The following is a 13447-nucleotide window of genomic DNA, read 5'->3' on the forward strand; positions in this document are numbered from 1 at the left end:
GGTGGTAGGGGAGGTCTGCTGGGAGGAGGTGGATGAGAAAGCAGAAGAGGGCTGCGTCCGAAATCCCACACTTCCACCCTAATGAGTATGCAAAATGAGTATGCGAGATTTTTTAGTGCGTCCGAAACATTAGAACATACTCAATAGTATGCTCTATCCATACTTTAAGATTAAGATTCCCAGAATATTCCAATTTTTTGAGATAGGATATTTGAGTTTTCTTAAGCTGTAAAGCATAATCAGCCATATTAAAATAATAAAAGGCTTGTCATATTTCAGTTGATTTGTAATGAATCCAGAATGTATGACATTTTTGTTTTTGTAATTGCATTACAGAAAATCACAATATTCTAATTTTCTGAGACAGTCCTGTATTATATATAATATTAATATTATAATATTCGTATATAATAATATTATATAATGTCATCTTGTTTCGGCCAGAATAAACGTGAAAGAGCGGAGTGGTGCTGCTACCGCTGTTGTGACAGGTTACCAACCCCCCCCCCTCCCTACGGCAGGAAGTGCCGTGTGCGCTCTTAATAGTACGTCCGAATTAATGCACACTACTGATATTTACTCAAAAGTGTGCCGAACTTAAGTATACTTTTTAGTATATACTTTTTAGTATGGCATTTCGGACGCACCGGAGGAGGATGAGGAGCGGGTCAGACAATTCCACAGAGCCAAGCAGAAGCCGTTTGAATCTGTCACTCATGAACAGAGATGAAAGAAGTGGATCTGAGTGACGTCAATACCAAGAAGATCTGAGTCAGACGGAAATTAAACTGTTCTACAAGGTGAGGAATGAGTCAGAATAGCAAGAAATGGCAAGGCAAGTGTATTTGTATAGCACATATCAAGCAATTCAAGGTGCTTTACATAATAAAAATATGAAAAGTGAAGAGGAAAAAAAAAAGTTACAGTGCAGTGGCAGAATAAAGAGAAGCTAGACTTAAGCCAGAGTTACAATTTAGTACAAAAATTAACAAAGTTAAAGTCAAAATAGTTTAAATAATTCAGTCAAAGGCAGCTGTCAACAGTTGAGTTCTTAACCTTGATTTAAAGGAACTGAGGGTTTCAGCATTCCTGCAGTTTTCTGGAAGTTTGTTCCAGATCTGTGGGACATAAAAGCTGAATGCTGCTTCTCCGTGTTTGGTTCTGATTCTGGGGACACAGAGGAGACCTGAACCAGAAGACCCGAGAGGTCTGTATGGTCTTCTGTGTATTTTGGTTCTTTTACCATAACATGGCTCACTCTGAGTTTCCATGCATTTCTCATCATCACTATAATCGGTATCGATGGAGGCACTTACACCATCATAGTAATTCAGAAATTCCTCCAGAGTCACCTTCAAAGAGGAACACAGCACATCGGCAGTGTTTTCCACAACAAAAGATGATTATCAAACTTTTGTACAATGAGACGGAATACTTCAACAACCTGAAAAACCGTCCCATCAGACTCTGACCCACTGAAATAAACCCGTACCTTTCCATCTTTGTCGTACGGAGAATCGAAGTTGTCCAAGAATGTTCTGAACACCTGCTCCTCCGTCCAATCTCCATTCTGATACTTGGGATGGTACCTGGGGTTGTAAATTCCCCGCAGGTCCTCAATGGTGATAACCCCGTCTCCGGTTTTGTCAAGTTTCCGAAACGCTTGCATGACCACCTCCTTTCGGGACTTGGACATGGGCGGCTGTAGGTGACGACAAACACTGCAGTAATCATCTGTTCATACAACTCCTCCTGACTGAGGTCCACGGGAGTGGAAGAGAAGGAAATATTTCAGGTACATTTCCAGCCATTTTCCAGAAAGCTTCCATCCCAGGAGTCCCAGGATGATACTCTACAATCAGCCTTTGAACAAGTAATGAAAATCAATCGTCATATGTTTTGGCGGTAATGTGCATAATTTGCTGTTTGTTGTTTGCAGTCTGTTGCCATTTTCATGGTGTTGCGGATTCTTCAAATGTTTTTAATCTAAACTTGGCTTATTTTCTGGTAATATAATACTATATCTGGTAAACTTCTGTTTTCAATTGCGCATTTGCACCTTTTCCCTTTTGTAACTTTCATTGTCACCAAACACCAGTACAATTTCAGGCTTTTAGTGTCTTAGCATGACCTCCTCCTCTGCCACCATTAGTCCGGTAGACTTGGCTGCTAGCCAAGCTTAAGTAACAGTGGACCAACCTAGAGAAGCACTTTTAGCCGCTCCCCTACAGCTCTGGAGCAGCCAGATAGCCAGGGTAGCTGGGTGACGGTTCGGAGGAAGCATCGTCCTAAAAGGAACACCACTCGCTTCAGGTCTCCAACCGTTGGCAACTGTTTTTTGAGACATGTCAGGCCAACTCCAGCAACCATAGTTAGGTGCCAGAGTGGGCAACATCGAAGCAAATTTGAAGATATTGGCAAAGAGTACTTCAGTAAAGTTATCATAATGACATAATGCGCTAAGGACACCCGTCTATGCGGAGTCCAACATGGTTTTCGTGTAGTTACACACCAAAACCACATTGGACTCCGTAGTTTTAAAGGAGACTGACACCAGCTCTTATTGACACAAAGTAGTGAACTACATGGATCTGGTCTCCTGTGGGCCCACCAATTACAGGAGGAGCCATATAAACCTGGTGCCATGGGCCTGGTGATTTTATCTGTTGTTGCTATGGAACCGGCTACCAATTTGGGTTTAGGAGGCTGACACCACCTCCACCTTTGAAACCAAACTTAAAACGTTAGTGTTAGTAAAGCCTCTAGTTAATATAAACTCTAGTGTGTTAGGGTCCGTAGTCATAGCCACAGCTACAGGACCAGACTAGAGCAGCTGGTCTTAAACAGAGCTTCATCCTAGATATGCTGCTATAGAGCTACGCTGACCAATTCAGTGCCTGCTATCTAAATCTGTTAGTCATCCCTGTAGTACACCAACTAACCATTGTGTCTGTGTCTCTGCTCTCTGTTCTTCATTCCCTCTTTCCGATCTCCCTTTTCCTGCCCCCTGCCAGGTTCTGCTCAAGCTTTCTTCCCTCCTAAACAGGAGTTATTACCTGCCATTGTTTATGTCATAATTGCTTGGGGGTCATGTTCTGGGTCTCTGGAAGGCACCTAGAGACAACTTCTGTTGTAATAGATGCCATATAGATTAAACTGAATTGAATTGAAAATTGAACATGGCATGCCCTGATGTAGTGCTTAAATAGCCACAATTTTCTGTTATGAGATATAAGATTTATCAGATGAGTCATGACGCCCAGACTGGTGTAGAAAAGCCAATGAGAAATGGTTTTCGTGTCCGCTCATTCTAACCCCCATGCTGATCACATAGGCAATGAAAAAATGCTGAATCAGATTATGGCTTGATTTTATGGCCTGTAATTGCTGGGAAGTGTGCACTGCTGGTGTGAGGGTGGGAGGGTTATGGCATGATGGCCCCATAGCCTAATTCAGATGCTGGGGAATTAGGTGTTGGAGTGTTGTTTAGGCTCAGCTGTGGGGAGCTGTGGAGCAGAAATTTGGGGAACAGCACCGACTGTATCCAATTAGGACGTGATCAACTTTTTATGCAGGAGTGCCTGGGGGACTGTGAAATTATTGTAGTCTCTAAAGAGAGTCTTGTAAATAAACATCTTTGGTTGGAGTTATTTTAGGTTGTTTGTTCACTGAAACAGAGCCCTTTGAGCTGAAATCTGCAATACTGTCACTTACCCTCAGAGTGGTGAGGAACTCGTCGAAGTTAATGGTCCCACTACCATCATGGTCAAACCGCTGAAACAGAAGTGAGGCCTCGTCTTTCTCAATCAGCAGCCCGTAGTCGTTCAGACCCTTCTGGAACTCCTTAAAGTCCAGTGACCGGTTGTTGTTGTCGTCCATTATTTTGAAGGTTCTAATGTTCAGAAAATAATAATGGAAAGATTCTTTCAAACGTCTATGATAAGTGGTCCTATGTCCTTTAAAAGGTGACATCCAGCTTACTAAACTACTACTACTACTACTACTACTGTCATTTAGCAGATGCTTTTATCCAAAGCGACTCACATTTTCATGGAACAATTAGGGTTAAGGCCTTGCTCAGGGGCCCAAGGTGGTTCATCTTGGTTGCCATTCTGGGCCTTGAACCTGGTCCTCCAGACCCAAGCCCACCTCTGTAGCCACTAGACCACCACCACCACCCTCCCAAACTATCACCTTCAAGGAAGTGATAATATATTTAGTTCCTGAACCGACATGTAGGGTCTCCAATGACCTCAACTTTTGCAGGCAAACAGCTTGATGCCAAGTGCACATGCGGACACCCTAACGCTGTAACATGGTGTTTGTACTGGACGATCCTTGACAAGCACAAAAGTCCAATAACAAAACGCCACTGGGGTTCAGATCGAAGGGGCAGTTCCACCAAATCCCACCCTTCCACTGTCATTGCCCACTTGACTATTGAAGTTCCCCAGCAGAACGAGGGAGTCCCCTGTGGGCGCTCCCTCCAGCACCCTAACCCAAGGACTCCAAAAATGGGGGGTATTCTGAGCTGCTCATTGGTGCATAAGCACAAACAACAGTCAGGACCTGTTAATAATATATCCATCCATCCATTATTTATACCCGCTTTAGCGCTAAAGCGGGTTAATAATATAATATAATAATATTCACATCCATGACAACTCTGAGCTGTTTCATTTCTAATATTATTGACTCACAGTCAGCTCAGCCAATGGCTAGCTACTATCACTTCCTCCTGTTATCGTCATGCTAACATGCTTAGCAAAGCAGTCAGCATTTTGTACTAATCCAGCGTCGGCTAAATGCAGCAGTTATTTTTTATTTTACCATCAAATAAACATATGAAATGGTATATTCTGCTGTAAACGTCTGCAGGCAGCTCTGCTCATAGCCAAATCTACGTTGATCGACATATGATTGGCATGTTCCCAACGGCCCAACATCACCAGTTTTTGATTTATAAGGGCTTGAATGGTGTCCATTGCATATACCTTGTTTAATATTAAAGTATAAGAAGTGGACAACAGATGTCCAGTAGAATCACTCTGGACCCATTCACAGATATAGGCATTAAACATCTTGTCCGGTGGCCATACCCTTTCTTACTCACTATGAAACTTAGGGGGCCTTAGATGCCAAGGGGTCACACTAAAACTAAAGGTGGTCAGATTCCCTTCAAACTTTCACCTTAAGCTCTCTGGCCCCACAAGCGCATGCAATGAGGCGGTGAGTTCAACTGCAAAAACATTTGGCACAAAACGTTGTCTCATTGATATAAAACTTGCAGTTATACGGCCCGGCAGCTAAATAATAAAAGGCTTGCAATATTTCAGTTGATTTGTAATGAATCCAGAATGTATGACATTTTTGTTTTTTTAATTGCATTACAGAAAATAAAGAACTTTATCACAATATTCTAATTTTCTAATTTTATACGGCCCGGCAGCTAAATTGCATCACTAATAGCAGCCCAAAAGTTCAAAGTTGGCATGTTAGGGCATGTGATTTCATTTGAGTAGTCCAAAAGCATGTACTGTATGTCAGGTAAATTGGTGATTTTAAATTGTCCATATACTGTAGGAGTGCGTATGGGTGTGCTGGTTTATCTGTATGTGGCCCCTTCAATGGACTGGTAACCATTTGAACCTCTGCCTCTCACCTGAGGAAAGTTGGGAGAGACTCACTCCAGCAGATCGCTGTTATCCTGAATCGGAATAAAAAGGTATTGATGATGGATGGATGGAAGGATAGATGGATCAATGGAGATTACCCACTCAGGCTCAGAACCTGCACTCCTGCATGTCATACAACCAATCAGGGTGAATCGACATTGTACTGATTTTACCAGTCGACACCCTGGCCCAGAAAACCTAAAAAGGACATTACCACAGCACCACAGAGAGGATTTGTGCTGTTTAATAGAGGTTGCTTATTGGCAATAACTTGTAATGGCCACTGGATGATCTTCTGCAGCAAAAGTGACACTAAAGCTAACTTGGGTACAATAGCAATTACTCAGTAATAAAATGTCAAAGGTTTACCATGGATGGATGGATGATGTAATTCACACTCGCCTTGTTATTGACTATCCTAATTTACGAGTAAATTTTATTTTCTGGAATTATGAACATAACTTATAAATGGACACAAAGATCACTCATGTAGATATGCCACTATTAATGATTTGTTTATTAATTAATGACTATTAATTACCTTGTTGGTCACCACCTAAGACTATGCTATCAATAACATTAAACAAACATTTTTGTATTTCTTGTATTTCAGATACTTCACAGCTGCAGAGAACATAAAATATACTAATATTGCTCATGCAAGTATGGTATGGACCCTCACCATGGACACATGGATTGTCATAACTAAGGAGTACCACAAGGCTCTGTAAAGAGGATCTATTTTTCTACATGCTTGCACTCAGCATCATCTTGTGTTAGTTAATATACAGTGCCCAGCATAAATGAGTACACCCCCTTTGAAAAGTAACATTTTATACAATATCTCATTGAAAACAAACAACATTTCCAAGATGTGCACAGGTTACGTTTAATACAGCATCTGTTGAACTTTTGACTTAAAACAAAGGTTAATAATATAACTCAGATGCCATATTTTCCTTTTTTAGTCAAATTAGTGTGGTGCAAAAATGAGTACACCCCACAAGAAAAACTACTAAATTTAGTACATTTAGTACTTTGTATGGCCTCCATTATTTTTAATGACAGCTTCAAGTCTCATGGGCATGGAATGCACAAGTTGGCGACATTTGGCAACATCAATCTTTTTCCATTCTTCTACAATGACCTCTTTCAGAGATTGGATGTTGGATGGAGAGTGATGCTCAACCTGTCTCTTTAGAATTCCCCAAAGATGTTCAATTGGGTTCAGATCAGGTGACATACTTGGCCACGGAATCACTCTCACCATGTTCCTTTTCAGAAAGCCAGCAGTGGCTTTAGATGTGTGCTTAGGATCATTGTCGTGTTGGAAAAGGGCACGACGACCAAGGGCAAGAAGTGATGGAAGCATCTTAGTTTTCAGTACAGAGCAGTACATTTCTGAATTCATGATGAATTCAATGAAATGCAGCTCCCCAACACCAGCAGCACTCATGCAGCCCCACATAAGGACACTACCCCCTCCATGTTTCACTGTGGGCACCATGCACTTTTCTTTGTATTCCTCACCCTTGCGACGCCAGACAGTGTTGAAGCCATCGGTTCCAAAAAGTCTAGAGTTTGCCAGGGCACATGCCGACAAAGGTGAGCGCTACTGGGACTCTATACTGTGGAGTGATGAGACCAAAATCAATCTTTTTGGAACCGATGGCTTCAACACTGTCTGGCGTCGCAAGGGTGAGGAATACAAAGAAAAGTGCATGGTGCCCACAGTGAAACATGGAGGGGGTAGTGTCCTTATGTGGGGCTGCATGAGTGCTGCTGGTGTTGGGGAGCTGCATTTCATTGATGGCATCATGAATTCAGAAATGTACTGCTCTATACTGAAAACTAAGATGCTTCCATCACTTCTTGCCCTTGGTCGTCGTGCCCTTTTCCAACACGACAATGATCCTAAGCACACATCTAAAGCCACTGCTGGCTTTCTGAAAAGGAACATGGTGAGAGTGATTCCGTGGCCAAGTATGTCACCTGATCTGAACCCAATTGAACATCTTTGGGGAATTCTAAAGAGACAGGTTGAGCATCACTCTCCATCCAACATCCAATCTCTGAAAGAGGTCATTGTAGAAGAATGGAAAAAGATTGATGTTGCCAAATGTCGCCAACTTGTGCATTCCATGCCCATGAGACTTGAAGCTGTCATTAAAAATAATGGAGGCCATACAAAGTACTAAATGTACTAAATTTAGTAGTTTTTCTTGTGGGGTGTACTCATTTTTGCACCACACTAATTTGACTAAAAAAGGAAAATATGGCATCTGAGTTATATTATTAACCTTTGTTTTAAGTCAAAAGTTCAACAGATGCTGTATTAAACGTAACCTGTGCACATCTTGGAAATGTTGTTTGTTTTCAATGAGATATTGTATAAAATGTTACTTTTCAAAGGGGGTGTACTCATTTATGCTGGGCACTGTATATTTCAGTTTATACGGAGATGAAACTCTTATTTCTGTTCCCAATCAGTATTCCAGATCTTAAGTTAGCACTGTGTGCTCTAAACTACAGAGGAAAAAGAGCGTTCTGTTTATCAGCAACCAGTTTAGAGTCCAGGCTCTGTGATGGTCTGGGGTTGTATCAGTGTCCTTGGCAAAGCTCATTTCCACTCCTGTGATGGCAGGACAATGCCTTGGTGCACCAATCAGATTAAGTACTGAGTAAACCTGCAGTTGTCAGCCTCTACAGGACTACATGTAATCCATGCTCACCTGTCTCCACACTGACTGTGATGTGGACGGAGCTCACCTGCCCAGACCTTTGATTCCACTTGAGCCGCGGGTCAAGCACTGCAGACGGAGTCTCTCCACAGGGTCGGAAACCCCGGACAACTGCTGTTGGGCCCTCATGGCCATGTCCCGGTCATGTCTGGACGTCCCTGCCATTCCTGACATCACATACATCAAACATGTCTGTTAGGATGGCAGATCTGTGAGCATGGAGTTCTGGGATTAGTGGAAAACTGGGAAACAGTCAAATATGGAATCACAATGGTTGAAACAGAGCAGATGTCTCTATGACTGATGTTGGCAAAGGTTAACAAGGCAACAAGGGAAAGTCTGCAAATAATTACCAAAAAGCCATAGAAATCCTTGCCAAAAAATTAAAAAACAACTGAAAAACAACCAAAACCACTAAACTAAACTAAACATATTGAAAAGCATCAAACTCTCCAAAAATCACAAATAACAACTTGAAGCCATTAGAAACATAAAACCAATTAAAGTTGCAAGCAGCGATGAACGGGCCCTCGCACCCCTGTGCACGTTCAGGCTGCAGTGGAAGCTTGTATGACTTGTATGTAGATTCTTCAGGCCTGGACATTTAGCGGATGACACCAGCCACGACTCTCTATATCAAACCATTCAAAAGTTATTGCAGAAAATAGGATCTATCAAATACTGACCAATCAGAAGAAGGGGCGGGGCTAATTCAGGCCAATGAAGGTCAAGGACTCAATACCGAGTCCGATGGCACCACCCACATGTCTTTATCACAATCCGTTCAAAAGTTATGGCAGAGAATAGAGACTATCAAATATTGACCAATCAGAAGCAGGGGCGGGGCTAATTTGCACCAATTATGTTCAAGGACTTAAAACCGAGTCCGGTGACACCACCTATGACTCTTTATATCAAACCATTCAAAAGTTATGGCAGAAAGTAGAAACTATCAAATACGGACCAATCAGATGAAGGGAGGGTGCGCTTTTTGGCGTCTATCCTCGCCACGCTAACGCTTTTGACTGAGAAAAGTAATGCGCGTCGTCGCAGGATGGAGATGCACATTTTGATGTATAACACCAGGCCGACTTCCTGTTCGGTTTCGGCCATGGCGCCAAGACACTTTTCTTTAAGTTGCGACATGATACAGGTGTGTAGCGATTTTCGTGCATGTACGTCAAACCGTATTGTGGGGCTTGAGGCACAAAGTTTTCTAGGGGGCGCTGTTGAGCCATTTTGCCACGCCCATTAATGCAAACCATTAAATATAAAATGTATTACCAGGCCTGGCTTGCATGCAAAATTTGGTGACTTTTGGGGAACTATCAAATATGGACCAATCAGATGAAGGGGGGCGCGCTTTTTGGCATCTAGCATCGGTAACGCTTTTGAATGAGAAAAGTAATGCACATCGTCACAGGATGGAGACGAACATTTTGATGTATAACACACTTGGGTGCACGTTACGGTTCAGGCCGTATTAACGTCCGAAGAAATGGCATAAATTGCGCCAAAATTACACGATTAATTCAGAATGTTCAAAATGGCCGACTTCCTGTTGGGTTTCGGCCATGGCGCCAAGAGACTTTTCTTTAAGTTGCGACATGATACAGGTGTGTACTGATTTTCGTGCATGTACGTCAAACCGTATTGTGGGGCTTGAGGCACAAATTTTTTTCTGTATGGACCAATCAGATTTTTGGCATCTAGCGTCGCCACGGTAACACTTTTGAAAGAGAAAAGTAATGCGCGTCGTTGCAGTATGGAGACGCACATTTTGATGTATAACACACCTGGGTGCACGTTACGGTTCGGGCCGTATTAACTGCCGAAGGAATGGCATAAATTGCGCCAAAATTACACGATTAATTCAAAATGGCCGACTTCCTGTTCGGTTGCGACATGATACAGATGTGTACCGATTTTCGTGCATGTACGTCAAACCGTATTGTGGGGCTTGAGGCACAAAGTTTTCTAGGGGGCGCTGTTGAGCCGTTAGGCCACGCCCATTAATGCAAACCATTCAATTCAATTCAATTCAATTTTATTTATATAGCGTCTAATACAACAGAGTTGTCTCTAGACGCTTTACAGAGACCCATACCCAGAACATGACCCCCGAGCAGTTATTACATAAACAATGGCAGGTAAAAACTCCCCTAGTGGGAGAAAAACCTTAAGCCAAACAGTGGCAAGGAAAAACTCCCCTTTAGGAGGGAAGAAACCTTGAGCAGGACCAGGCTCATCAGGGGGGACCCTCCTGCCGAGGGCCAGACTTTACCATTAAATATCAAATTTTTCACCAGGCCTGACTTGCATGCAAAATTTGGTGACTTTTGGGGCACGTTTAGGGGTGCAAAAAAGGAGCTCATTTCGTCAGAAAAATAAAGAAGAAAGAAGAAAGAAGAAAGAAAAATTCCTACAGATACAATAGGGCCTTCGCACTGTAAGTGCTCGGGCCCTAACAAATACTATCAAAAACTACCAAATACAGAGAAAAGAGGAAGAGCTCTACCTGGCCAGGTAATCTAGAGCCAAAATTATAATATTATAATGCTGAATATGCATATGAAATGACCTTATCTACCTACTATAACAATAAATATACACCACAGAGCATCTGACAATATCTAAGTATATTGAAAGATGTCGGGACAACCTAAAATATATAACGTAATTTGGAATCAAATCTTTCCATCTTTAAAATCCAGCACAGGGCACTATGCAAATACTGCCTTGATACTTCTTGTTTTTAGTTTATTGAAGGAGCAATGTGGGTTGTTGGAATCACCTACAGCTAACATAAATGTTTTGTTGTTAATGTGGTCTTATTTTAGGCTGGAAAATCCCATCAGGAAAACTGTGATCAATATGTAAGACTGAGATTTCAAAGAGTGGCACAAATTGTCAAGATCCTTTCTGGCTGCTATGCGGCTCCTCCATGTGGGCTGTGGTTTTACACACCTGGTTTTCATCCACTTTAATGAAAGCCCAGGTCATTCATCCATTCTTCGCTGGCTTTGTCTACGTGCTGGTTGCCTTGGTGTACTTTCTCAGACCTAAAGAGTGGTCGAAATTGATGAGGTCAAGTTTCTGACGGCTATAGTCTCTTGTTTTGGACTTGATTAACTGACCTTGTTTTTGCATTCAGACATCTTAACATGACTGTTGATGGCAATAAGATGAGTAAACCTTATTAAGTATTAGACTGGATCAATCAGGTGAAAAAAAATCACAAGTTGATCAAGTTGAAGGGAAAGATGAACGAACAGCAGCAGCAAATTCTGGAGAGAACGTTTCAAAAATTCCCCAAAGACCTGATGAGGCCTGAGGACACTGGACGACACCTGGAGACGCTTAAAACCAAACATAACACCAAAAGGCACCTTTTGGTGTCATCAAGTGCCTGGGGAAACCTTAAGAGACCTGAGGACACTTGATGCCCCTTAGGATGTCTAAAGCCACATAAAGAAGCACACGTTTATTTCCCCATATCTATCTATAATTTTCTTTACCCTTTTATTTTTAACATTTATTCTATGTACAGGACTGTCTCAGAAAATTGGAATTTTGTGATTTTCTGTAATGCAATTAAAAAAACAAAAATGTCATACATTCTGGATGACATTTTAACATTTTAATATTATAATAAATAATAAAATAATATAATTATTTTAATATTGCTGATTAAGGCTTACAGTTTAAGATTAAGATTCCCAGAATGTTCTAATTTTTTTAGATAGGATATTTGAGTTTTTTTAAGCTGTAAGCCATGATCAGCAATATTAAAATAATAAAAGGCTTGCAATATTTCAGTTGATTTGTAATGAATCCAGAATGTATGACATTTTTGTTGTTTAATTGCACTACAGAAAATAAAGAACTTTATCACAATATTCTAATTTTCTGAGACAGTCCTGTATGGCTTTTAATTTTTAGTACAGTTTTCTTCATGTTCTGCTCCACATAGTTGAATTGTACAAAAAACTTGTATGCTTCTGCAGAAAATCTTACAAGTTTCTTGTGTACACACACGCGCACACACACACACACACACACACACACACACACACACACACACACACACACACACACACACACACACACACACACACACACACACACACACACACACACACACACACACACACACAATCTATAGGTGACGTCACATGGGCGTGTCCAGTTCTTGTATAGTCTGTCAACAGGCTTTTAATGGGGCAGATGTAAATTAAATCAAATAAAAAAAATTTCCCCCGGTAATAAGTTGCCAGTTCCCTAGAAGGACGCTCCGTCTATCCCGTCTGTCGCGTCCACGCACGTACTGCGTTCATACCCGCACCTCTCAAGTGTTTTTACAGCTGGCCGTCTCAGCAGGGCCGGAAGCTGCAAAACCGGCCGCTTGTGCAAGAAGATGAACGAGCAAAAACAAAGAACAGAAAATACAAAAACATCGTACAGGAAGAGGACACAAAACTGCTGAAACTCACCGTGTCGCTCAAACTTTCGTTTGTTTATTCTATCAGACGCTGTTCCTCCCCAAACGACCTGCGGTTGCCATGGAGACGCCGTCTGCTCCTCCTTCAGAGCAGACGCGTCCTGTGATGCTGGGTGGAAAACCAAATATGCAACAATCCACCTTCCGCAAAAATCATGTCCTTGCAAACAGTTCGTGTCAGGTAAGTTGTTTCCAAAATAAACGTGTTCTGTATTACTGTCATTTAGAAGTAGTTAGTTAGTGTGCGCCAGTGGCGGCTGGTCAGTAGAGGGCCCTAGGGCGCCGCCCCATCAAATCAAGACAAGAAGAAGAACATTGAAATTAAATAAAACACATGCTGTAAGATGCATATAATCAGTATACTAGCTGTACAAAAAAACAATCAGGGGGGGATGGTGGATTTTATCATATGGGGACAGATAATTTGTGCTGATTACAAATAATATAATATATTACAAATAATAGCAGTGACCAAAACAGCTGCAGAAATACTGCAGGAATGACATAGCAGCAGTTAAATGCAGCCTTCT

General features: G+C 41.7%; 1 protein-coding gene across 2 annotated transcripts in view; it reads right to left on the bottom strand.

The window, feature by feature from the left end:
- Positions 1-13081, bottom strand: part of capslb (calcyphosine-like b) — a 13414-nt gene extending 333 nt beyond the window's left edge. Inside the window, exons 1-4 of one of the 2 annotated variants that reach the window (XM_061733524.1) lie at positions 12910-13081; positions 8445-8583; positions 3715-3892; positions 1493-1702 (exon numbers count right to left, since the gene is read on the bottom strand). In XM_061733524.1, the coding sequence (XP_061589508.1) occupies positions 1493-1702; positions 3715-3892; positions 8445-8581 (525 nt within the window). In that variant the 5' untranslated portion in view covers positions 8582-8583; positions 12910-13081. Of the gene's footprint in view, positions 1-1492; positions 1703-3714; positions 3893-8444; positions 8609-12909 lie in introns of those variants that run through there. The other variant, XM_061733523.1, reaches the window with a different exon arrangement.
- Between the last annotated feature and the right edge of the window lie 366 nt (positions 13082-13447).

Source organism: Cololabis saira, chromosome 11 (assembly GCF_033807715.1).
Source record: "Cololabis saira isolate AMF1-May2022 chromosome 11, fColSai1.1, whole genome shotgun sequence".
In the NCBI taxonomy this organism is placed as follows: Eukaryota; Metazoa; Chordata; class Actinopteri; order Beloniformes; family Belonidae; genus Cololabis; species Cololabis saira.